The following is a 27,486-nucleotide window of genomic DNA, read 5'->3' as shown; positions in this document are numbered from 1 at the left end:
AGAAAATTAGTTAAACTATTTCAGCTCTTAAATTTCAGTACCAGACCAATATAATTGCCCATAATGTGTTTGGACAACTTTAGTTTCTCTTAAAAAGTCTGATTTTATTACACTATCATTCAAAAGTGCAGGGTCGGTAAGATTTTTTTTATGTTTTTGAAAGAAGTATATACAGTATTATTCTTCTATTATATTATATATTATTATAAATAATGTATTATAGCATTATACAGAAATATTACTACACTTTAAAATATATTAAAAATAGAAAATAGGTATTTTGAAATATCCATCAGAAATCATTCTAATATAGTGATTTGATTCTCAAGAAACATTTCTTATTATTATCAAAGTTAAGTTGTGCTGCTTAATATTTTTGTGGAAACTCATATTTTTTTCAGGATTCTTTGATAAATAGTAATAATATGTTCAAAAGAACAGCATGTATTTGAAATATAAATAGTTTGTAACAATCTGAAAGTCTTTACTGTCACTTTTAAACAATTCAATGCAATTTAAATTGAATCCAAACTTTTAGATGGTCGTGTATCTAATCTAATTTCATTGCATTAGACAACAAAATATGCATGATTCCATTTTTTATTACTGTTAAAAGATATAAATATATACAAATATATACAATGTATTGTTTTTTGTTGTTGTTGTTTTATACAAATATGACTTGATTTGATATTTTGACATGGAATGAAATTCCTATATTTTTTAAGTACCTGAAGTGTTAAAAAAATGTGTATCCTGTCACACAGTTTGTTAGCCGTTCTACTTAGAATCCAAATCATAGTTTTGGGGTCTTCTTAGTGATGTAAGTGTATCAGAGCCTCTCCTGCCTCAATGTTTTCCTTCTTATCTTTTGTAGCCGCTTCCAGAGCCAGCTTATAACGGAAATCCTGAAAGTGTGGGTTACCGTGTACGTGCACAGAGAGCAGACGGGCTTGGGCAGCCCCGGATGGAGACGGTTTCTGACCGCCTGTCTCGAGAGGTGACAGTGGAGGGACTGGAGGAGTGGACGGAGTACGAGCTGAGCGTTCAGGCCTTCAACGGCATCGGGCCTGGACCCTGGAGCAGTCCTGTGCTGGGCAAAACTAAAGAGTCAGGTGACACATTATGCTTGCTTTAGATGCGGCTTCTCTGTTTTTAATTTTACACAAAATGAACGGTGTCACTTTACAATAAGGTTCTTTAGTTAACATTAGTTAACTACATTAGGTAACATCTATCTATCTATCTATCTATCTATCTATCTATCTATCTAGACACACTAGAGAGGAGCTTATTTAGCTGCTGTTAATTATATGTCTGTGTTAATTTGCCATGAAGTCAACAAGTGCTTATGAAAACTACCTTATGTGATAATAAGTTTAATACAAACATTTCAGTTTTTATTTAAGTGTAATTATTATATCTAAAAATAAACAGCAGCTGAATATAATACCTCTGTTGTTAATTGTAATATTGTAGTGTACCAATGAGAGGGTTCCCTGTATAGTTTATAACATTATTTGGGAGAGATTTTTTTTTTCCTTAAGAAAAACCAAACTATCGATATCGGCATCGGCCGATATCATTCTGAATAATCGGCTATTGGTATCAGAAAAGAAATTTAGTATCAGTGAATTTCTAGTTAATACATTAACTAATGTTTAAGCAATGAACATTATTGTAAAGTGTTACCAATGTAACAATCAAAATAAATGGTCAGCGAAGTTTGTTTAAACTTTTAATGACATTTGTTCCTGCATTTGAGGAAAAGAAACTAAATATAGTTGATCATTGTGTTGATGCATTGTGGTCACATTTTACATTTCAGTTGTGTTTTATAATAAATAAATAAAATATAAGACAGGTATTTACATATACATCTCTGATTTTTAAATGAATGCTGCAAGTTGCTGTGTTGCTTAGGAAATCTAAACAAGCTACAGTTTAGCCAGCATCTCGCTAGCCGATTTTTAGTCGCAGGCTTCATTTACATAGTCTTTGGAGACTCAGATGGAGTATTTGCCCGAGGCCACGTCTCTCAGCGGGTGGCCGTTAGCAGCCCCAGTGACTCCCTGCTGAGTAAATGATCCTGATGACCCTTAGACAACATAGAAAGTTTGAAATGATCAGAGGCAGCTGGTGGGGCGGGCACTTGTGGCCTTGGCAGTGACCACTTACAGGTTTCAAACATCTGATTGTCCATTTATGGACAATTCTGGACCTTTTCTGTTCTTTGTGAGTCAATAGGCATTTTAAAACATCATGTTATAGAGAGTAATTTTAGTAGAAGAAATGCTTTGGAACTAAGCATACACTAGTGTTCAAAAGTTAGGTTAGGGGTCAGTAAGCTTTTTTTGTTGTTGTTGAAAGAAATGAATACTTTTATCCAGCAAAGCATTTAAATTGATCAGAAGTAATGGTAAATAATAATAATAAAAAAAATAATAATAATAATAATTAAATGATAAAAATTAATTACATTATATTCAGCATCAAAGCAGCATATTAGAGTGATTTTGGAAGGATCATGTGATACTGAAGACTGGAGTAATGATGCTGAAAATTCAGCTTTGCCATCACAGGAATAAATTACATTTTAAAATCTATTAACACAGAAATCAGTTATTTTAAATTGTATTTTTTCTTACCTCATTGTTGATCATATAGATGCAGCCTTGATAAGCATAAGAGACTTCTTTAAAAAACATCAAATATCTTACCGTTCCCAAACTTTTAAACAGTAGTGTACCTAGAAAAAAAAAAATGACTATAGAAATTTCCACAACTTTTTCATGATGTTTGAAGATTTTATACATTTTCAAGACTTTTCCAGTCCTAGAATATCACTCTGTAGAAATCCTTATCACACCGAAGAACCGACAAACTTGCTTGGATCATTTTCCTCAGTAAACTAACAGTCACACACACAATTTTTTTTCTGCAGTTCCCATACACTTTACTACCAGAATAAGAAAGTGTCTTTGTGTTTATCAAATTAAAATCTTTTTTCTCAATGAAGCTAAAGGAACAAATACACATTACACACATTCACAGGGTAAAGCTTCGAAATGTATCCTAAATTAGTCCATTACAAGTGTTATGCTCACACAAGTTCTTCTGTTCTTATTTTGGTGAGCTTCACATGACAGGAAATCAGAGAGAAATGTCAGAGGCTGTTGTTTAAGCTGTCAGCCCTCTTCTGTTTTTAATAAGTGAATGTGACAGACTCCAATAGAAGAGGGTGAGATTTCTGCAAAAATAGTCAGTAAACCTGACTGAAAGTAATGGTTTTGAGTTAGCTGTTGAGGCCTTACTTGCTAGAATTGTTTATTCCTATTATTATTAATGATAAATGTCACTATTGGTGTCTTTTATCATATTGTAGTTCTAATATGAGGAAGTGTTGTAAAATCACTGTAACAAACAGCCTTGAGTAGGTTTTTGCTTTTATATGAAATGGCTTTTTATATGGGTGTGTTTTCAGTTCCCTCTGGTGCCCCAGAAAATGTGACCACAGAAGCAATGAGCTCCACCAGTGTATTGGTCACCTGGGGTTTAGTCCCTGAGCACCAGAAGAATGGACACATCCTTGGTTACAAGGTACGGTTACTATATCAAAGGGAATGCTTTAAGACCCTTAAAATCCCCCATAGATTTAGCTTGAGAGTTCTGTCTGCCGAAACACTGCAGCATGGTGAATTTGTACTGTATATGGCGACATGTAAGTGTAATAATTTTAAATTGCTTGTTTAGGCAATTACAATTATTATTAAAGTTCAGCCAAAAATGTAAATTCTGTCATAATTTACTCACCCTCATGTTGTTCTGAACCGATATCTCTTTGTTTCTCCTGTGGGACACAAAGGTATTTTGAAAAATGACTCAGTGTTTTGTTTTGGGTTTTTTTTTTTTCTTTTTTTTTCATAGGTCAATGGGGTCCAAAATAGTATAGACAAAAAGACACTTCAAAATATCTTTTTTTGTTGTTGTTGTTGAAACATTCATCGAAATATCTTGTTTTATTTCTCCAGAAGAACACAGGTTTAAAACAACATGACATCCTTATCTAAATGATGACAGAATTATAATTTTTTTGGGTGAATTATCACTTAATGAAATGAGAATTCACCCTATATATGCATGTTATAGATCTTATTATGAACGATTCATCCATGTATTGGTTTCATTTTCATTTTTTTTTTTTTTTTTTAACCTTGTAATGTTTAATCAAAATGTCATAACTTTTGGCGAAACGACACACTTCTCTCCAGACACACTTCTCACCTCTCCAATCATTTACCCCGCTTAAACTCGAATTCAGATTTGCCTCCATCCAGTCAACAACCAATGGATAGTGCCACGTCCTACATTTTTTCAGAACCTGTTACACTCAGATGTACGTCACAATATGGAAGAAAAGATTGCTACTTCCATTTCATTGAGACTTTAAATGTTAAGTTTTAAAATGTGCACAAAAAAATCCCATGGGCTTTCTTTGAAGGAGGAAGATGAGCCATATCCCCATGTAGGTACCAGAGTCTTTTGATCTGGGAAATCAACTAGAATACCCTAACAACCACATAGCAGAACCACTCGGAAGCAACTCTGATGCACCATAGCAAAAAAGCATATGGAGTGCACTTCTACACATCTAATGTAATGTTTGTATCATGCGCCAGAGGCACTTTATACCACAAAGAGCTGGTTATATGCATATCTACAAACGTTCTTTCTCATGCTTTAATGCACATACATTCAGCCGAACATAGTTCACATTCAGTTCATTTTGAACACATCTGCAAACTGTGTTAAGCTATTGAAACCCATGTGCACTGTTGCTTGTATAAGGCTCTCTCAATTTTCTGCTTAGGCTGTGTAGAATGACATGATGCAAGATCTTGAAATTGCTGAAACAGTTTTCCTTTTACAAACTGTCGGAAGCCAGTTGATAAAATGCTTAGTCTGTAAAAAGTGGGGAAAAATGAAATAACACAATTAATTATTGATCTCTTCTGAAGTCAGGACCTAAGTTATACAAAACTAGAACTGATATCTGAAGAAATAGTGATGTTTACACGTGCAAAAGTTGCTGCTGCGATGCTAAGGTTTGCTGTTGTTGCCGATTGCTATGTGGTTGCCTACTGACCCAGTTCAAAAGTCTCTGTGATATTCTGATCTATGTTATCCTCCACCATGGGTTTGCTCAAATCCCTACCTAACCTTAAAGGGATAGCTCACCCCAAAATGAAAATTATCCCATAATTTACTCACCTTCAAGCCGTCGTAGGTGTATATGATTTTCTTATTTTAGCCAATCGGAGTTATATTAAAAAATATCCTGGCTCTTCCACGCTTTATAATGGGAGTGAATGGTACCATTTTTTTTAAGCCCAAAAAAGCACATCCATTCATCATAAAAGTAATCCATACGGCTCCAGGGGGTTATTAAAGGCCTTCTGAAGCAAAGCATTTTTGAAAGAAAAATATCCATAATTATAACTTTATTAACTGTAATCACTAGCTTCCCGTAACCGCCATCCGTGCGTTCACGAGAAAGTCCAGTGTATGACATCCCACACAGCAAAAGAACTATATCGCGGTATCGCGGCTTCCGGACCGTATCCGCGAACGGACCCATATCGGCATCTACTTGCGCGCAGTGACAGATCCGCAACGAAGGCGGATCGCGGATCGCGGACCCGCTGTGGCTCCGCGCTGCATCCGCTCCGCATCCGAGATTAAAACCTTACCTCCACGGCGGGTCCGTTTGGGACCCGCAAATTGATACAACCGTTACAGTAAAGGCGCGTGCGCGTCCACGGATCCGACATGGGTCCGCTCAGGATCCACTGATTGACAGTAGAATTTACGGCGCCGCCCGGAGGCAGAGCTGATCCTCTGGGCGGTGCCAAAACGAATGTGACAGTCACGTGGGTTTGGCGACTTGAATGCGGATCCGCCTAGGAGTAGTGCTGGGCGGTATACCGGTTCATACCGAATACCGGTATTTATTTTTGTTATGATATGAATTTTGATGATACCGCAATACCAGTATGTGCCGTTTAACCAACGTTCAAAACGCGGTGCAGCCCGTCACTGTTTGAGAGCGTCCCGTTTCACTGTTGCACTGTAGTGAGAGCACAGCCGAGATCGCATCACAGCCTATGGTAAGTCCGAAATCACCCCCTAAAGCCTCATTCACTATTCCCTACGTTATCCACTTATATTGTTTACTTGAAAGAGTGAATGAAAGCGAGTGAGTGAATTCGGACAGCCGTTGTGTGTTCATCAGCTGTACACTCGTTATTGCGGTGCAATGTGAGATTGAATAAGTGCACTCAATAACGTCCACTATGGTTTCGGACACCACTACAAATACCTGTCGCCTCAAATAATGCCCTATTTGAGGTTATAGGGGGCGATTTCAGATTCAGCCCTTGATTACAGCGGAGAATTCAAACTTCACACGGCGCCTCTCTGCGGAGCGCGTGATGAGATTAACAACGTTTTCCACATGTTTAAGTTTTTAAGGACCAATTTCATATACTCTAGTGCTCTAAACATGAACTAGTAGCGTGCATGCGCACATATTTCATCACGTCTTCTTCAAATGAAATGTTACGTTATGAAAAGGACACTGAACTATACGTCTGATCACGACCGCGATGACACGATGGGTTATTCTGCTACAGAAGACGATGTAAGTAAATGTAAATAGACTGACAAGTCAAAGAAGAACGTGCAAAAATTTAACTGCTTTATTCTTTGTGTGTTAAACTTACGTGTGTCATTTGTTCAGAGACTGTAGTGCTCTTAAATGTACTGAAAATATCCTTAGACAGTTTAAATGTTCTTCCGCGTTTCTCCCTCGTTTTGGCAGTTTGTTGTTATATAGGGTTTGATTTTTAAAATGCTTAAGGTGCCCTTAATGAGTGTGATGCAGGTCTGTGTTTTATTGGTTGTTGTCTCCCCACAGCATAATTTTGTGGGGCTTTGTAAACCTTTATTAACTCTGGAATTTTTCTACAATATTCGCTCATCATGACAGTAAAACAGGGCATTTTAGTCAATCTACTGCAGTATTTCCTCTCTCAATCAGTAGAAAATGTGGTTAACGCCTGGTCATGCATAGGGGAAAAAAATACCGTCATATACTGTGAAACCGATATCATTTTGAAAAATACCGTGATATAGGGCTGGGCGATATATCGCATGCGATTCTCACGCGCATTTCGTCAGTAAAGCCGGTTCCTTGATTGCCGCTAAATCGCCATCACCTGCTTTCAAATGGAGCGCCTTTTAATAGACAGAGCCGTAGTTCACAGACAAGCCACGCAAAATCGGGTTCATTATCGAAGTCGATTCATCTTCGATACTGAACGCGATTTTGCGTGGCTTGTCCGTGAACTACGGCTCTGTCTATTAAAAGGCGCTCCATTTTAAAGCAGGTGATGGCGATTTAGCGGAAATCAGGGAACCGGCTTTACTGACGAAATGCGCGTGAGAATCGCATGCAATATATCACCCAGCCCTACCGTGATATAAATTTTTGGTCATACCGCGCCCAGCACTACCTAGGAGTCTCCTGCTGTGTGGGATAGGGCATATAGCATAAGCTTAAGTGAGATTAGACGTCTCTTGCGGTTCAAACAAATAGGGCTGGGCAACAAACTCAAGCTCCTCCAACATTTCTCTTTAAAAATTCTGATTTTAGACTTCTAATTCATGACCGGTGTTTGTTTTGCTCTATCCTCTGCGCTTCCACATTAGTCAATACGTCATGCGTCAGGTCATAGTACACTCTTTCGCTGAAACTCTACTCACGTACAGAAGCCAGTAATTCTAGTTAATAAAATTATAAATATGGGTATTTTTCTTTTAAAAAGGCATCGCTTTGCTTCCGAAGGCCTTTATTAACCCCTTGAGCTGTATGGATTACTTTTATGATGGATGGATGGATGCACTTTTTGGGCTTCAAAAAATGGTACCATTCACTCACATTTTAAAGCTTGGAAGAGCCTGGATACTTTTAATATAACTCCGATTGTGTTTGGCTGAAAGAAGAAAGACATATACTCCTAGGATCGCTTGAGGGTGAGTAAATTATGGGATAATTTTCATTTTTGAGTGAACTATCCCTTTAAGTATAAGTAATAGTAATTAGCAGTTAGCATACACTACTACACACTGTATGGTTGTTGTTGATTTTAAGGTGTTCTCACACTCTATAGCACATCAAATCTGTTTCCATGTGACCTATATTTCCCTTTATCTCTAGGTATTATACAGAGAAAAAGATTCTGAGCAGGCTCCCCAGGTCCAGCTGGTGAACGGGAACCAGACTCACTTGCTTCTTTTAAGGAACCTTGGCAAGTTCATCCTGTATGAGGTCCAGGTGCTCGCATTTACACGTGTCGGAGATGGACCACCCAGCCTCCCCCCCACAGTTGAGAGAACCAAGGATGATGGTAGGCAACCAATAAAATCAATGCATCGCCCACTGAGCAACATGCATCATCTAATTCTTCAGATGTTCCCACTGGTTATGACAAATCGTGCACGCATAATAAAAGCAAAAATAAATGTTCACACACACGTTGGGTCAAAATTAGACTTTGAGTGAAAGCTACCCATTTAGCAGATGTTCCTTCACACACTCACACACCAGTACACACGCACACACATTCATAATGGTAGCTCTAAGTTATGTCTTGCTTCATGCTCTGGTGGTTTCCAGCTGTGCCCGACATTCAAACTGGCATTACCTCCCACGTGGCTCTAGACACAGATAAACACACATGCATATTCGCTCAAACACTCGCCTGGCCTCCTGGTGCCCCCACTGCATGAAACCTCATCCTGCATCACTGCATCGCTTGAGTCACCTGTCTGAACCACCTCTCACTCACTCATAGAAAAGAAAAATCACTAATGAGATCTCAATTTGTTCCCAGACATCAGTGACATTAAATGGTGACTACATTTCAGATATTTCTTTGGAGAGAAAGACCCCAGTATTCTCACATCCATCTCCCGTTTCTCATTAGAGACACAAACTGTGCTTGCATTTGACAAAATCAGCAAATGAAAGTCAGAGATTCTAAGCTGTATGGGCACATTTATTTCATGGCCCATTTAAAAGCCTTCTCAGCTCTGTAATTAGCAATTATAAAAATGTCCTTGTAATACAGTTAAGCACTCACTCATTTTGTTTGCCAAAAAATAACTTACATTTTTCAAATATTTAACCACTACAATTATTTTAATTATTGTATTCATAATAATTTTATTTATATTAATACTATTTTGTAACTAGTAAGTAAAGTTGGATGACAAACTTGGCTTGACATAGCCAGGTCTTAAAGTTTAAAATATCTTTGAACAGCTTGAAGTTTTACTCAAAGAAAGTAAAAAATGTTACTTGCTTGTTTAGCATATTTCTAGCATGATTTAACATGTCGCTAACATATTTTAGCATGTTGCTAGCATGAATTAACAGGTAGTTAGCATGATCAGCATGTTACTAGCATGAATTAGCATGTTAACATTTTAACATTTTACTAGCATGTTTTAACACACTGCTAGCATTAACTAGCATGTTGTTAACATGTTTTAACATGTTGTTAGCATGAATTAGCATGTTGCTAACATGATTTAACACATTGCTAGCATTTTTTAGCACATTGATACCATGAATTAATATGTTTTAGCATGTTGCTAGCATGAACTAGCATGTTTTAACACTTTGCTAGCATGAATTAGCATGTTGCTAACATGTTTAAGCACTTTGCTAGCATGATTTAGTATGTTTTACCACATTTCTAACATTTTTAGCACACTATGCTAACCTGATTTAATGCTTCGGTAGCATGAATAAGCATGAATTAGCAGGTTTTAACACATTGCTAAGGAGCCCTGCACATGACATGCAAGAAAAAATGTATATTGTGTTCACAATTTACTATTTTGTTCCCTTGATTTATAAATCATGCGCATGATTTATAAATCAAAGGACGAAATAGTAAATCGTGCCTACGATTAAGTAAATCGAGGGAACGAATTAGTAAATTGTGTGCACGATTTAGCCTACTATTTTTTTCTGCATGTCATGTCCAGGGCTCTGTACATTGCTAACATGATTTATCATGTTGCTAACATGTTTTAGCATATTGCTAGCATGAATTAGCATGTTGTTAGCATGCAAGCATGTCCTAAGCTAGTTGCTATGCTTTGTGATATCTACCAGTGATAGATATGTAGTGGATGAAGCTTAAATACTACATTAGAGTGATTGTAGCTTTGTCAAGCAAACATAATTATTTATTAATCATGTTATTTATAATTTATTTATAATTAAATATTAAGTACAATAAAAAATTATGAATTCAGTGGATTAAATATTATTTTGTATTTTTACTACAATAGGTATTACTACAATTGCGTTTTACAAATTTACTGTGAAATTATTACTAAATTATTATTTTTCACATTGCAGTAATGACAATGAGATGTTTTTCAAATTATGGAGGAAAATGTGCTTAGTTATCATGAAACTAATGCCAAAATAAAAGAAGAAAATAAAAAAAAAGACTTAATAGATGAAAAAATAGACTTCTTTTGAATCTGGAGTGAAATATGGGACAGGCATTTTTTTGACAGTTTTCATGAGATTCAACCAAGTGGGAACCTCATTAAGTCTCCCGAGATATAAAAGAGCAACCTCTGAGCAATAAAATTTCCTTCGGGAAGCTTCTCTCAAAAATACTGTACGAACTCGCATTTCTGCATTTATATATCCACAGCACAGGGAAGTAAGCACTGCCATCTTCCCCTTTGAAATGAGTGAGTGTGTTCATATGTGGACTGTGGAGTCTTGCCAGCGGAATGACAAATGCCCTCTTTCTGTCATTTTTCTTAATCGGCTCAATGGAGCAACATTCATTCGGAAATGTACAGGGATACCAGGGATACCAGATACTGGAATGTCTATGTGATTATTCTCTACACACACTGACTCTCACACACACACACACACACGCACACACACATCAGAACTAGTGGATTACCAGCGCTGTTGGCCTAGTGTCCACTGGCAGAGTTAAATGTGTTTGATGAGGGATTATGAATCACTAATATTTATATTTATGGATTTAAGGAATTAGAAGTTTATGTGTGTGTGAAGAGATTAAAATGTCATATTTATCATGTCCAAGATAAAAGCTTGGTCCCACAAACAGATGTTTTGAAGTGTTTGAAATATGTTGTACATTTAAGGAAATCAGAATGTGGACTACAGTAATCTGTTTTAAATACCTTGTTCGACTGTGTTTCCTCTCTCACCCTCCATCTCTTCTCTCTAGTTCCTGGTCCGCCTGTCAGGTTGGTGTTTCCAGAAGTGCGTCTCACGTCTGTCAGGGTTGTCTGGCAACCTCCCTCAGAGCCAAATGGTATCATTATGGGTAAGAGAACATAAACGTTATACAGCCAGCCACGCACACATTTACCTAGCTATATAAATGAGGACTTCTGTTGTTTTAAAGGGGACATATTATGCAAAATTCACTGTTATAAGGTGTTTGATCACAGATGTGTGTCCACAGTGTGTAAATAATCAGCCTAATGGCTGCCTATTAGCATACATACCGCCCTGAGAGAGCTGCAGCAGCCATTTCTGTTTCCTCACTGAAGCATCTGGAGATATACAATATCTGCTCCAAAAAAAAAACATTACAAATGTTCTGTTTTCGGATGTACCAGTGAACATAAGAGTCTCCATAGACACTGTGGTTGAACTTAATTTATGAAGAAAATGTGCTGAGGAAAGTCGATAAAGTGTTATATATTTGCTGAAATCATTTACACTTTACACTTACACATTTTGACACTTGATTTTAACAATGTAAGGGTGAACACTGTTACTGACATTCATTATTTTGGCTGCGTGAGATTCTCCAGTTTTGTTGTTGTCGAAGCGCGAGCTGTTAAAGCTCCACCCTATTCTGGAAAGGGGGCCGGGAGCAGCAGATCATTTGCATTTAAAGGGACACACAAAAATGGCGTGTTTTTGCTTGCACCCAAATAGGGGCAAATTTGACAAGCTATAATAAATGATCTTTGGGGTATTTTGAGCTAAAACTTCACAGACTCATTCTGGGGACACCAGAGACTTGTGAAAAGGGGCATAATAGGTCTCCTTTAATACATTTAATATATTTTAATACAAAAATAAATACATTTAGGATATCATTGATATCTCTGTTCTGTTGTTTTTATATAAAGCTACAGTGCTCAGTGTAAATGACTACACCCCCTTTGAAAAGTAACATTTTAAACAATATCTCAATGAACACAAAAACAATTTCCAAAATTTTGACAAGTCTAAGTTTTATATAACATCTGTTTAACTTATAACATGAAAATAAGGTAAATAATAACTAAATCTAATATAACTTAGATAAAAAAAAATCTGTACAAAAAAAATGAGTACACCCCACTGAAAGTCTCTGGAGCAAAGCTAAATTTTAGACTACAAATGTCTAATTTAACAAGAATTCAACCACAAGTGAGTCGAATTATTCATTACTCAGGTGTCCAGCAGACAGTTGACTATAAAAGGGTGTTAAAACCTCTTCCCATTTCATGCTGTCAGCAATGGCACCACATGGAAGAGAAATGTCACAAGACCTGAGAAAGAAAATAATTTCTTTACACCAGAAAGGTGAAGGCTACAAGAAGATCAGCAAAGCTTTACTTATCAGTCAGAATACTGTAGCAAAAGTGGTACAAAAATTTTAAAAAGATGGAACTGCAACCATCTCTCAGGAAGTTAACACCTCGACAGGAGCATCTTCTGATGAGAAGGGTTGAAGAAAATCGGTATGCAAGTTCACTGCAGTTATCTAAAGAAGTAGAAAGCCAAACCGGGCTGACTATTTCCCATAACACAATATGGCGTACACTGCAGAGGAATGGCATGCATGGGTGCCATCCACGAAAGAAGCCTCTCCTAAAGCCAAGGCACAAAAAAGCCCACCTAGAGTTTGCCAGGGCCCATGCTGACAAAGATGAAGACTACTGGGACTCTATACTCTGGAGTGATGAGACCAAGATAAATGTTTTTGGAACTGATGGCTTCAAAACTGTATGGCTTAGCAAAGGTGAGAAATACAAAGAAAAATGTATGGTGCCTACAGTAAAACATGGTGGTGCCAGTGTCATTATGTGGGGCTGCATGAGTGCTGCTGGTGTTGGGGAGCTGCATTTCATTGATGGCATCATGAATTCACAGATGTACTGCACTATACTGAAAGAGAAGATGCTACTATCACTCCTTGCCCTTGGTCGTCGTGCACTTTTCCAACATGACAATAATCCTAAACACACATCTAAGGCCACTGTTGGATTTCTGAAGAAGAGCAGGGTGAAAGTGATTCAGTGGCTCCTGATCTGAACCCAATCGAACACCTATGGGGAATTCTGAAGAGACAAGTTGAGCATCACTCTCCATCCAGCATTCAGTCTCTAAAAGAGGTCATTCTTGAAGAATGGAAAAAGATAGATGTTGCAAAATGCCGCCAACTTGTTCATTCCATGCCTAGAAGACTTGGTGCTGTCATTAAAAATCATGGAGGCCATACAAAGTACTAGATGTAGTAGTTTTTGTTGTGGGGTGTACTCATTTTTGCACCACCCTAATTTGAGTAAAACTGAAAAATGTGTAATCTAAGTTATATTATTAACCTTACTTTCATGTTATAAGTTAAACAGATGTTATATTAAACTTAGTCTTGTCAACATTTTGGAAATTGTTTTTGTGTTCATTGAGATATTGTTTCAAAATGTTACTTTTCAAAAGGGGTGTACTCATTTACGCTGAGCACTGTATATAAGTTCTCATATCTTTGTAAAGGTTACAAGAATGTAATTTGGTCTGCAGTAAAAATGCTGTTTAAGACCTTAATGAAAGTCTGTTTGTTCCCATTGTGCCCTGAGCCATTTGAAATGGTATTATTGCAAGGACATGCTTTGTATTGCAGTGGAGCCAGTTTATATCTGTGTGTGTTATGAAATTTCGTGTATTGGGATTTCAACCGTGTATTGAGATTAAACCGCCTCAGTTTTGCCGTTATCAAGATTATAGGCCGCACTGCTGCACAGCTATAGATGACTGGATTATGGACACTTAACCACCCATGATGGATCATATAATCCCTTAATAGTGATAGAAATGTGAAGCCTCTTTACCTCGGATGATCTCTTGCCTTCTGTCTCTTTTCTACACACACTCGCACACAGAACTCTCTGCTGATTGGATCAATCGTTCCCTGTAGGATTGAGCGAAATAAACCAAAGATCTTCAATCAGAGCAGAGCTGTCAGGTTTCCAGCGCTCATTTTATCCTCTCAAATCTTTGTAATATATTTCATACGTGAGGATACGCAGATAATGTGACTTTCACACATTACTTTCAAGGGGTCTTTCATTCTTCTGTGTTGATTTTCCTCAACAGCAGTCAGTTACGCTCGCAATTACTGCACTTCTGACTGTACGGTGTGAATGAGGCATCGATGTATTTAAGTGACCTTGGAGGCATTTCAGATAGCAAACCTATAAATTGATTAAATACAGATCATTAGATCAAATCATCATCAGTACACTGCATAAAATCTTTTTTTCTTAATGGAGTAGATCACCCTTAAAACTCTGGTATCATACTATGAGCATTTTTCTCAGATTTTTGAAGAATAAGAATAATTTATTAAATTAATATATTTTTTTTAAATTTCATTTATTTAATTGTATTTTATTTATTTATTTATTTATTTTTTCTCTCTCTCTCTCTCTCTGTACCAAAAGGCTAATCTTAGCCACACCTACATATTTTCCAGCTGTCTTGAATTCAGTAATTACCACTTTAATAATACCTGTTTGAGCAATTGATGTGTGTCCTGAAGAAGGCTGTGTTGCAGAGACGGGTAGATCTACTTTTATTTTGTTTTAATGATTTAAGCCCAGTTCATTAAAGGCTTTTTATTGTACCACGTGAGTGCCTTGGAAGTATTTCGTCTACATAGTGTTGTCAAAAATATTTTTTTTAATACATAACGATACTGAAATATCTGAAACACTTCCAATACTAATTTTCTGCAGAATAGATAGACGATACCAGCTCTGACAGCGAGTTGACACACAAACCCACCTTCCTTCTCTGACTCGTTTCATTTGCTCTGAATGAATATTTATGGTGTTACAGGGCTTGAATTACAGCATGGGATTGTGTGTATTGCCCATAACTTTACTCAGTCCCACAGATTTAGTGCTCACACCCAAAGTGCGCGCACATAAAGCTGCATCTCCGTACTAAATTGAATTCTTTTTCACTGCTTATTGCGCTTAAACAATCTAAAAAACACAAAAATGCTGAATAGCTACAACACATCCACATACAAAATAACACAAAAAAGATCTGATTTTCAAAACAAAACGGCTTACCTGTCACAGAATGAGCTGGAGACTCCTGCGCGCGGAATTAAATGGTTTTGCCGTAACCTGCAGACTGATGGACGGGTTCTCTCCCACATCAATGCAAATTTTTAAAAGGATTTTTTTAGAGAATTTTGATTAAACATCGCTGCTGTTTTTTGTTTGTTATCATATTAAAATCCATGAAACAATACTGTTGTACAATAACTGGGGGGGCTGTTCATCATAGTGGGCGGGCCTATGCCCCTCAGGCCTGTCCGTTGGCTACACCCCTGGTATATTGTATGCTAAACGCATCATAAAATGCATCATAATCTGCAAATGTTGTTGTTGTTTTATTGCAGTGTAACTTTTATTATAGCTCCTAAATGAGTTTTAGTAATAATGTATTGAAAGCGAGAGCTTGTCAGCGAATATTGATTGGTGGAATGAGGTCTCTCTGGTGCCTCTTTTTGCTCTGGCATTTAATATCTCTTTTTCTCTCTTTGTCAGTATCTCTCTCACACATTATCATTCTCTTTTATTCATCACTCTCTTTCTCTTGATCTCTGTCAGGCTCTCTGTCTCTCTCATTTCTCTCATATTTTTTTATTTCTCTCTGTCTCATATTTGCATTGATTTATATACAGGTGCTGGTCATATAATTAGAATATCATCAAAAAGTTGATTTATTTCACTAATTCCATTCAAAAAGTGAAACTTGTATATTATATTCATTCATTACACACAGACTGATATATTTCAAATGTTTATTTATTTTAATTTTGATGATTATAACTGACAACTAAGGAAAATCCCAAATTCAGTATCTCAGAAAATTAGAATATTATGAAAAGGTTCAATATTGAAGACACCTGGTGCCACACTCTAATCAGCTAATTAGCTCAAAACACCTGCAAAGGCCTTTAAATGTCTCTCAGTCTATTTCTGTAGGCTACACTATCATGGGGAAGACTGCTGACTTGACAGATGTCCAAAAGATGACCATTGACACCTTGCACAAGGAGGGCAAGACACAAAAGGTCATTGCAAAAGAGGCTGGCTGTTCACAGAGCTCTGTGTCCAAGCACATTAATAGAGAGGCGAAGGGAAGGAAAAGATGTGGTAGAAAAAAGTGTACAAGCAATAGGGATAACCGGACCCTGGAGAGGATTGTGAAACAAAACCCATTAAAAAATGTAGGGGAAATTCACAAAGAGTGGACTGCAGCTGGAGTCAGTGCTTCAAGAACCACTACGCACAGACGTATGCAAGACATGGGTTTCAGCTGTCGCATTCCTTGTGTCAAGCCACTCTTGAACAACAGACAGCGTCAGAAGCGTCTAAAGACAAAAAGGACTGGACTGCTGCTGAGTAGTCCAAAGTTATGTTCTCTGATGAAAGTAAATGTTGCATTTCCTTTGGAAATCAGGGTCCCAGAGTCTGGAGGAAGAGAGGAGAGGCACACAATCCACGTTACTTGAGGTCCAGTGTAAAGTTTCCAGAGTCAGTGATGGTTTGGGGTGCCATGTCATCTGCTTGTGTTGGTCCACTGTGTTTTCTGAGGTCTAAGTTCAACGCAGCCGTATACCAGGAAGTTTTAGAGCACTTCATGCTTCCTGCTGCTGACCAACTTTATGGAGATGCAGATTTCATTTTCCAATAGGACTTGGCACCTGCATACAGTGCCAAAGCTACCAGTACCTGGTTTAAGGACCATGGTTTCCCTGTTCTTAATTGGCCAGCAAACTCACCTGACCTTAACCCCATAAAAAAAAATCTATGGGGTATTGTGAAGAGGAAGATGCGATATGCCAGACCCAACAATGCAGAAGAGCTGAAGGCCACTATCAGAGCAACCTGGGCTCTCATAACACCTGAGCAGTGCCACAGACTGATCGACTCCATGCCACGCCGCATTGCTGCAGTAATTCAGGCAAAAGGAGCCCCAACTAAGTATTGAGTGCTGTACATGCTCATACTTTTCATGTTCATACTTTTCAGTTGGCCAAGATTTCTAAAAATCCTTTCTTTGTATTGATCTTAAGTAATATTCTAATTTTATGAGATACTGAATTTGGGATTTTCCTTAGTTGTCAGTTATAATCAACAAAATTAAAAGAAATAAACATTTGAAATATATCAGTCTGTGTGTAATGAATGAATATAATATACAAGTTTCACTTTCTGAATGGAATTAGTGAAACAAATCAACTTTTTGATGATATTCTAATTATATGACCAGCACCTGTATTAAAAGATTTGACTTAAAGATTGAAGTTTGTAATTTCAGTGCCACTCTAAACGGAGTTGCAAAAATAATTACTAGTTTCCCAAACACCACCCCATCTGCCATTAGTTGGATAAACAGACACCCACATCCCACATCAAACTCATGCCATTGATTAAACCAGTGTTACTGTGAATCACTGTTTTACAGCAGATCAAATTAATAGTCCAATCAATTGATTGGCTGTAACTATCAACTTTGCAACAGATAAATATGCGAAGTATTTATTAGCACGGTAACAAGCTCAGCAGTTTAAGACATTAACATGTAAGCACAAAACACAAGATATTGAAGACTTTATTGAACTATTATAACACAGAAACGCATCTAACACCCCATCAGAATTGGGATTCATGCAAAGTCTCGTAGGCAGGTTGAAGTTTAAGCCAGGCAAAGCAGACTGTCCTCCCAAAAAAAAAAAACAACAACAACCCTATAGGTCATTTTTCAAGCACCTTATTACGACCTATATTTACGCTTTAAAGTCATGCACCCTCTAGCTGGCGTAAAAATAATGACAGTGTCATGTTACATCTGTTGTCATGAAATTATGGATGACTGTCCATACCTATCAAAATGCGTGTTCATTTAAATGCAATGTGTGGACTTTTTATACCATTTGTCCTATTTCCAATAACTTTTTTATTAATGTCTACATCCACTCCACCCCTAAACCTACCCTTAGTGATTTATAGTGCATATCCACTTTATGAGCACATGCATTCCCTGGGATCGAACCCACGATCGCATGATCACATGATCACATGATTGCATATTGTTATATATTGTAATGCTCTGCCAATTGAACTACGCGAAATTTGATATATCCCCGAAATAACCTCAAATATTATAAACAATTCAACAATTACTGAAAATGGCATATACAATGAGTGATTAAAACATAATTTTGCTCTTGCTCTGTTTTGATGAAGTCATCACAGCCTGATTTGCTCAAAGGTCCTACAGTTGTTCTGGATGTTCAAACAATTACATTTGGGGAAATCAATGTACGCCTAACTTACTTATAGTCATCTAGCCATATTAAATGATTAGTTCACTTAATATTCTGTCATTATTTACACCTATAAAACTTCAGTGGAACATTTGGTAATACAGTACAGAGTCTTATTGACTGCTTTTTATGATGCTTTTATGGTGCTTTTGAATCCTTTTTGCATGTTTAAAGCTTCCTATACATTGTTATTGCATGAAAAAGCATGTGGTACATTATTCAAAAATGTTTCACGTTCCACAGAAAGAAACTCATAAAAGTTTGGAGTGATATGAGGATGAGTAAATGATGAACTAATCCTTTAAGCTGGGCTAGGAGAAAGTATTTTAACATTTGAAAAAATTGCGTACCTTTAATCTCTTTGTTGCTTTTGTAAAAACAGATATAGTTTAAGCAGTAGCTGTGTACGCAGCTCTACGTGTATTAATGAGATATTGGCAGCGTGACATACTTGCTTTCATCTTATCACTGTCTCTTTCAGAGACTTGGGTAGATTGGGTTGCTCAGTTTTAGGGAAGCTACTTTATACAGTCAAGCTAATTTTTTTTAGTGTACTAAAAGGTACAAAAAGTAGATAAATACATAAAAGACATTTAAGGAGCAGTGTCATTGCAAATATACAACTTGTACTGTATATACAGTACTGTGCAAAAGTCTTGGCCACCACCAGTTTTAGCAATGTTTTAATGACCATTCATATTTATTTTTTGGTCTTTATTATGATACAAACAAAAAATACAGGAAATATGTACACAAAATGTATAAAAAATAAAAAATCAGAACAAAATGGTTTCTTTAAGCAAAATCAGTATTTAGTGTGACCACCTGGACTTCCATTTTCTCAAAGAAGAAAATCTGAATTTCTCGTTATATTTCGAAAGTTTTCTTGGCCTTCCGGTCCTTTTCCATTCCATTTAGGTTTAAGAGAGCCAGGGTCCTGCTATTGCTCAAGTGTAAGGGGAGGTCACTAAATACTTGCCACTTTACTTTTTTTTTTTTTTTTTTTTACAGTTTTTTAATACTGCATACAAATTTACTGTATTTTCTGGTTATATTCTAATAAAGAGACTGAGAAATAATTATATATGGTCATTATAACATTGCTAAAACAATATCTAATGGTGGCCTAAGACAGTACTGTATTTTTTTTTTTTTTTCCTGAAATCATATTTATATGATTGCACAGTACTGTATTTTTTTTTTCCTGAAATCATATTTATATGATTGCACAGTACTGTATTTTTTTTTTCCTGAAACCATATTTATCATTTCACGAACAATGTGGATCACAATTAGCTTGACAACAGATACATTTACAATAAAAATAGTAGCAAACCTAGAAAATAATACCTTGCTACTGCACATTTTGCAAATATTAGAATAATTTCTGAAGGATCATGTGACACTGAAGACTAGTGTAAGTAGTGTAAGTAATTGCTGCTGAAAATTCTGATTTGCAATTGAAGAAATACATTACATTTTAATATATATTAAAATAAACATTATTATTATTATTTTAAATCAAACATTGTGGCGAAGTAGCAGCTCGATCACTTGCATTTGTTTCTGATAACAGCGGAAACAACTTAAAATACTAATTTTTGGTCATACAGATAAGAGTAATACATCATTCGAAACTGGGGTTCTACTTTTATTTGTGTAAACTCACAAGAACAAGAAAACAAACAGGATGCGCTTTGTGCTATCTCAGTCTCTGTGAACTTGAGCATGTCACAAAGCTAAACCAAAACTGTACTTGCCTCTCAGACATGAGAAATATTTCTATAGAAAGCTCGAAATGTCAAGCGATTGTTAACCAATTCAAATATTCTGTGATTATGTAATCTGTATGAAACTTACATATAGGCGTGTCCACTACTGCTGCCAAAAAACACAGAAAACATTATCAATAAATTATTAAAATATTTAGACAGTCTCCTTGCTGTTTTTTCACGACACATTCATAATCATTACGTTTGCCGGTGCACTGTGGCAAGCTTTATGCATGCGCTTGAGCGCTGATTAGGATATGTATTATATATAGGCAATTAAAGACTTATTATTATGATTTAAAGTATATGACTTTTTAAAATACACATGTGATAAGACATCAAAAAACTACTAGTCGACTAGAAAAATCTTTAGTCTAGGACAGCCCTAATGAAAAACAAAAAACATCCCAATAGTATGAACCACAATACTTTTTATTACAACATTCATGTACCATGATATTTAAATGGTGCATTAAGATACTATCTAGAATATGACTGGTATTACCACCATGAATGTGTCCCGAAACTGTGGTATTTGTGGTAGAACCATGGTTCTTATTGTCATAGTCTCTCCTTTCCTGCTTTCCTTCTCTCATGTTGAGTGTCTGCTGTAATGTGTCCTGTGGTTAGGGATCAGTGATTGCTGTGGTAACAGGGCGCACAAATAAAATGTGCCTGACCGAGGGGGCAACGATCTGACCAATTACACGGCTTACTGCACTCACCACGGCAACCCAGACATTAAAAAATGAGTACCGAACCACCTGGCATGGGTCACAGCTCTACCATGATAGATGAGGGAAAATACAAAGCCTGAACACTTGATTGTTGCCGTTTTTTTTGTCCTTTTGCCTTCTGTCCATTGCCAGGGCAAAAGCTACTCTCAAAAAGCGAAGAAAAGAAGAAAAAAGTTGATTTCTGCCTCTAGCATAATGCACAAAAAAAAGGAAAAAAGAGAAGAAAAACCATCAAAAGAGAGAGCTCAGGAACAAGCGAGTAAAGCAGAGGATTTTGCATAGGCCCCTCTGGGCTTTTTGGGTTGGGTTTAGCGATGGCCTCTTAATAAAGGAGGATCTTAGCGAGCTGTGCGTTCGGAGAGGGGAAGAGAGAAAAGGAAAGAAAGGGCGAATAAGAATCTGAGAAGACAAGGCAGAGGGGAAAAAACATTGAATTAAACCATCCTCAGCTCTGTAGCGCTGTGCTAATCCTCCAAACGGAACACGCTAACACCAAAAGTCCCATGTGACAGAGATAAAAACCTCTCTCTCGGCCGTTCTGTAGATTCCCCCATTTACAAGGAACTTAACTCTCTCAATCTTTCCACCACCTCATGTCAAAAACACCTTTCCAACTGTAATAAACGCTTCCAGGTTAAAACATGCTCAGACTGTGGAAATCTTTCACGGGACACTTTGGTCTTAGCATCCTGCGTTAAAATGAAATGAGCCATGTCTGCAGTTTGAAGAGGATTATTAACTCTTATGAAGGAAAGCTGCTGTTGCAAACTTGTATAATGACCTTACGTATTTAGCTGAAATGTGACGCCTCATATGTTTAGACCGTTGTAATGATACACACAGGATGAATTGTTATAAGCTGTTTTGAAATATGCTGTATGCTTTGTATGAAATGGCAATGCATGGATGTTGATGTTGTTCTTTTTCATACATTTAAAGTGTATGAGGATGTTTGCTGTCAAGCTTCAAAAATAAACAAACAACACCATAAAGCACCATAGAAGTAGTCAATTTAATTTGTTGTATCTTCAAAGTCTTCTGAAGCCATACGATAGCTTTATGTGAGGAACACTGAAAATTTAAAAAGCCATAATTAAAAATCTTCCCCTTATTGTAATTTGAACATCTGCATATTTGAATAATAATGATAATGATAAAATATTAATTGGGTCACACTTTAGATTAGGGTCCAGTTCTCACTATTAACTAACTATTAACTATGAATTTTGCCTCTATAAACTCCTAATTATTGCTTATTAATAGTTAGTAAGGTAGTTGTTAAGTTTAGGTATTGGGTAGGGGTGTAGAATATGGTCATGCAGAATAAGGCATTAATTTGTGCTTTATTAATACTAATAAACATCCAATATCCTAGTAATATGCATGCTAATAAGCAACTAGTTAATAGGGAGAATTGGACCCTAATTAATAATTAATAAATTGTTGTTGTTGTTGTTGTTGTTATTATTATTATTGTTGTTGTTATATAATTAATTATATTTATTGGTATTAATTAATATTTATAATTGATAATAATATATTAATTGTAAATATTATGAATATATTAATGAATTGTTAATAGATTAATATTATTTATAGGCTAATTTACTAATATTAATATGTTTAATTAATAATAAGTTATTATTATAAATTATATTTTACTAATGTTAACAATATTTTATTTATTTTTATTTTCATTTTATTTATATTATTTAATGTATAGATGATAATAATAATAATAATAATAAGTATTATAAGTATTAATATATACATTGAATGATATGTACTGCTATTAATAATATTCATAATGAATAACAATATATCAATTGTAAATATTGTTACATGTTAATAAATTGTTAATATATTATTTATTATTAATTATCATTACTAATAGGGATTTGTATAATTAGTAATAATTATTATAAATAAATGATAATTTACTAATATCAACCATTTTTAATTAATATATTAATAATGAAGATAATCATTTGTATTATTATATTAATTATAAATATTGTTACTCTTATTAAAGGTGCTAAAGAGGATCTTTTCGTCGACTGAGAAACCAAAGACTGTTAGTGAGTTTTTGAAATGAGCGCATGCGTAAGAACAACCCCCCTCCTTCACAGCTCATTTCAAAGGAACGCCTCCCAAAACTCGTGCACGAGTATTGGAACACAAGTGTTTACCACCGGCATTCGCTGTGTCGTGTTAGTGGATTCATTATGTCAGACTCACCGCAGGTAACTCATAATCTGCAGTTGTTACTCCTGTCTCCTGACAAAAACATTGCATGCGGCGCCTGTGGAGTGTGGAAAGTTACTGGAGAGCGGAGCCGCGCACGTCTCGCACAAGGAACGTCACGGCAGTGATTGACAAGCCAGAGGGCCAATCATTTATGCGATGATCGCGTAAACGATTGGCTGATGTTTTTAAGGCCCTACCTCGTGCACAGATGATGTATATTAATATTATTCCTTTCAGTGCACCTAATAAATAGTCTTTTATCAGTTAGTAAAGACAGTTTCAAGTAATATTGCAAAAATGTATAAAACAAAACATCCTCTTTAGCACCTTTAAGTTATCATAATAGAATAATAATATAAAAAGATGTCACATTTGAATATGCACATGTGAATCTGTTTATTTGAGGTTTAGGCCGCAGCACTACACAGCCTCTTTTCCGTTTGTATTAAATGCGGCCTCTAAGATCTATACTAATATTATCATATTATATATCAAGATTATATAATATTATGTACTCCAGCAGTTTTTACCCAGTTTTGTCTTTCTCACTGCAGGTTATCAGATTTCTTACCGTCTGGATATCAACGACCCCAACAAGTTCACCACGGTTGAGGTGGGGTCAAACGCACGTCAGTTCACGGTGACGGGACTGATCCCAGAGTCGGCGTACGTGTTCCAAATCACAGCGCGCACTCAACAGGGCTGGGGACCCCCGGAGGAGGCCGTCGTCATAACGACAGAAAAAAGAGGTACATTTGAAAGTCATATCATCTTAAGGATGATCTAACAAGTCGAAACCTGGTCCAACAGCTGGTGTTCCTGTAGCCGGTTTATTGCTGGTCCAAGATATTTGATATGCAAATTTCTGAGGTCTCTAAAATATCAATCAAAACTGTTGAAAAACTTGTTGTACACAACCTACTACCCTAGAACCTTCTATATCGACTTATAGTTTACAGTATAATTTTTGAGTAAGTAAACAGCCTTTTAGTATGGGTAAATGTTAGAACAACTTTTATATTGTTGGTAATATTTCAAGATGAACATTTAACTGAAGCAACTTACATACATCATTTTTAGGTTAAAATGTAGGTATCAAATATGATACATGAGGATTTGAGGAATGTTTATTTCCATATTTCTCATTCATAATTGTTATTTACATAATGTTTTGTCCCCTACAATAAAAACTACAGAACTTTAATCATAATAGTTTTAAATATCATCTTATTAAGATGTGTGATTAGGAGATATAGTGTGACAACTGATATTTATATGCATTTTTACAGTATCTAAATAGTCTGCTATACTGTTATAAAGATTCCACTGATGTACATTACAAGCTATTTTATTGTAGAATCATTTACATAAACGGTGATGAATCAGATGCAACTATGGCTAAAAACTAGTCATGTAATTCACTGAAATGCTCATGTTTCATAGGAGTCAGTCTATCCGAGTAGAATGTCAGTCATAAAGCTGATACTGTCAAAACAGCATGTGGCCCTTCAGAGCTTACTGCATTTAAACCCGAGCTCAGAATTAGCCGCGAGCCGGGTCTGTGACACATGCATATGCCCAACAGTGACTCATTACACATGTCCCACAGAGCGTCCACAGCCCCCTCGCCGACTCACGGTGCCTCAGAAAGGGGTGGAGTCTCATAAGCTTCGACTTCATTGGACGGCAGGGGGAGACGGCTCTTCCCCAGTGCGCTACTTCACCCTGCAGACATTAGAGCTGCCGGATGGCGAGTGGAAGACCCACACATCCTCCATCGGTCATAATAACACCTCCTGGGAGGTGGATAGGTAACACACACGCACATATCTCTCTGATTAGTCATAACTGCCTGTGCGGGCAACGGCTGGTACAAGAACAGTCACTATTTATAGCAAAATGTGCTTTAGCTCTGACAGACAGAAGACATTAAAATACACAGGATGGTGTTTTGACAGTATTATGGTAGTACCAGATTTTATGTGGACTTATACCATGGTAATACAATATTTTTTGATGTAGTTTTTTTCCCCAGGTATGTACCACCCTGTTTTTTGTTTTTTACTTTCACCATGGTAGTAACATGGTGGATTTTTTGTTTGTTTGTTTGTTTGTTTGTTTTTGTTTTTTTTTTTTCTTTTCTCTGACACACCACAGTAGTGCTGTTTTTCAGGGCGAAATTTACCCATTTACCATGGCAATACCATGTTTGGTTTAATTTTTTAGACGTACCATGGTAGAACCATTTTCTTTTTGTGAACATGTACAATGTTGTACATTGTTTTTCTGGACATGTATCATGGTAACACTTTTTTTTTTTTAAAACATGTACCATGGTTATACCATGTTTTTTATATTTAGATATGTACCATAATAAGGTTTTTATGGTACTTTTTTGTTTGAATATGCACCATATAGAAATGCCTTTTGGGGGGACTAAATTAGCTCCTACCTTCATAGTAGGGTCTAACACCATGTCCTAACCAGACGCGTAGCCGCAACATGCAATTAAAGGTATCTTTTCCATGTTAAAGGTGCCATCGAACGTTTTTTTTACAAGATGTAATATAAGTCTAAGGTGTCCCCTGAATGTGTCTGTGAAGTTTCAGCTCAAAATACCCCATAGATTTTTTTTAATAAATGTTTTTAACTGCCTATTTTGGGGCATAATTAGAAATGCACCAATTCAGGCTGCGGCCCCTTTAAATGCTCACGCTCCCCGCCCCCCGGAGCTTGCACTTGCCTTAAACAGCATAAACAAAGTTCACACAGCTAATATAACCCTCAAAATGGATCTTTACAAAGTGTTCGTCATGCATGCTGCGTGCATACATCAGAACATGTGAGTATAGTATTTATTTGGATGTTTACATTTGATTCTGAACGAGTTTGATAGTGCTCCGTGGCTAACGGGCTAAAGCTAACATTACACACTGTTGGAGAGATTTATAAAGAATTAAGTTGTTTATGAATTATACCGACTGCAAGTGTTTAAAAATGAAAATAGCGACGGCTCTCTTGTCTCCGTGAATACAGTAATAAACGATGGTAACTTTAACCACATTTAACAGTACATTAGCAACATGCTAACGAAACATTTAGAAAGACAATTCACAAATATCACTAAAAATATCATGATATCATGGATCATGTCAGTTATTATTGCTCCATCTGCCATTTTTCGCTGTTGTCCTTGCTTGCTTACCTAGTCTGATGATTCAGCTGTGCACATCCAGACGTTAATACTGGCTGCCCTTGTGTAATGCCTTGAACATGGGCTGGCATATGCAAATATTGGGAGCGTACATATTAATGATCCCGACTGTTATGTAACAGTCGGTGTTATGTTGAGATTCGCCTGTTCTTTGGAGGTCTTTTAAACAAATGAGATTTATATAAGAAGGAGGGAACAATGGAGTTTGAGACTCACTGTATGTCATTTCCATGTACTGAACTCTTGTTATTCAACTATGCCAAGGTAAATTCAATTTTCCATTCGATGGCACCTTTAATATGAGTTTTTGTCCTAACTAGCCACAATGGCGACACGCGCCGATTCTATTCTATTCAATTTTTTTCTGCCATGTCGCGGCTAGAACAACAACACCAAGCACATTGTAAAACTCAATAATTTCAGAATAAGTTAATTTGAGGAAACTTATTACCTCTAAACATTGAAGTAAATTAACTCTTTTTTTTTTAAGTTAGTAGAACTTAAATTTTTTTTTTTTTTATTTCCCCCCAGTGGGCAGGGCCGAGAGCCGTGAAAGCGGAGCAAGGCCAGTGTGGTGCACATCATTAACAATCACGTCACCGACTTCCCTTCGCTCCCACAGTTCTCAGCCTCACCCCACTCATTATAATGTTAATTACACACAGTTCATATGACATTCAGATCTTGGTTAAATGTTAGATAGCAAATAACACATATCTATCAAGAAACAACATAATTAATCAAACAACATA

The 27,486-nt window shown here is 36.5% G+C and overlaps 1 protein-coding gene across 1 annotated transcript in view; it reads left to right on the top strand.

The window, feature by feature from the left end:
- Positions 1-27,486, top strand: part of sdk1b (sidekick cell adhesion molecule 1b) — a 310,131-nt gene that overhangs the window by 250,949 nt on the left and 31,696 nt on the right. Inside the window, exons 26-31 of the mRNA XM_048198429.1 lie at positions 878-1,115; positions 3,485-3,600; positions 8,279-8,468; positions 11,361-11,459; positions 24,075-24,269; positions 25,130-25,331. Coding sequence (XP_048054386.1) covers positions 878-1,115; positions 3,485-3,600; positions 8,279-8,468; positions 11,361-11,459; positions 24,075-24,269; positions 25,130-25,331 — 1,040 coding nt within the window. The remainder of the gene's footprint in view (positions 1-877; positions 1,116-3,484; positions 3,601-8,278; positions 8,469-11,360; positions 11,460-24,074; positions 24,270-25,129; positions 25,332-27,486) is intronic.

The sequence above is a fragment of the Megalobrama amblycephala genome, linkage group LG7 (assembly GCF_018812025.1).
Source record: "Megalobrama amblycephala isolate DHTTF-2021 linkage group LG7, ASM1881202v1, whole genome shotgun sequence".
Taxonomy (NCBI): Eukaryota; Metazoa; Chordata; class Actinopteri; order Cypriniformes; family Xenocyprididae; genus Megalobrama; species Megalobrama amblycephala.
Note: the sequence above shows the minus strand (reverse complement) of the source record. Positions and strands in the feature narration are given on the sequence as shown.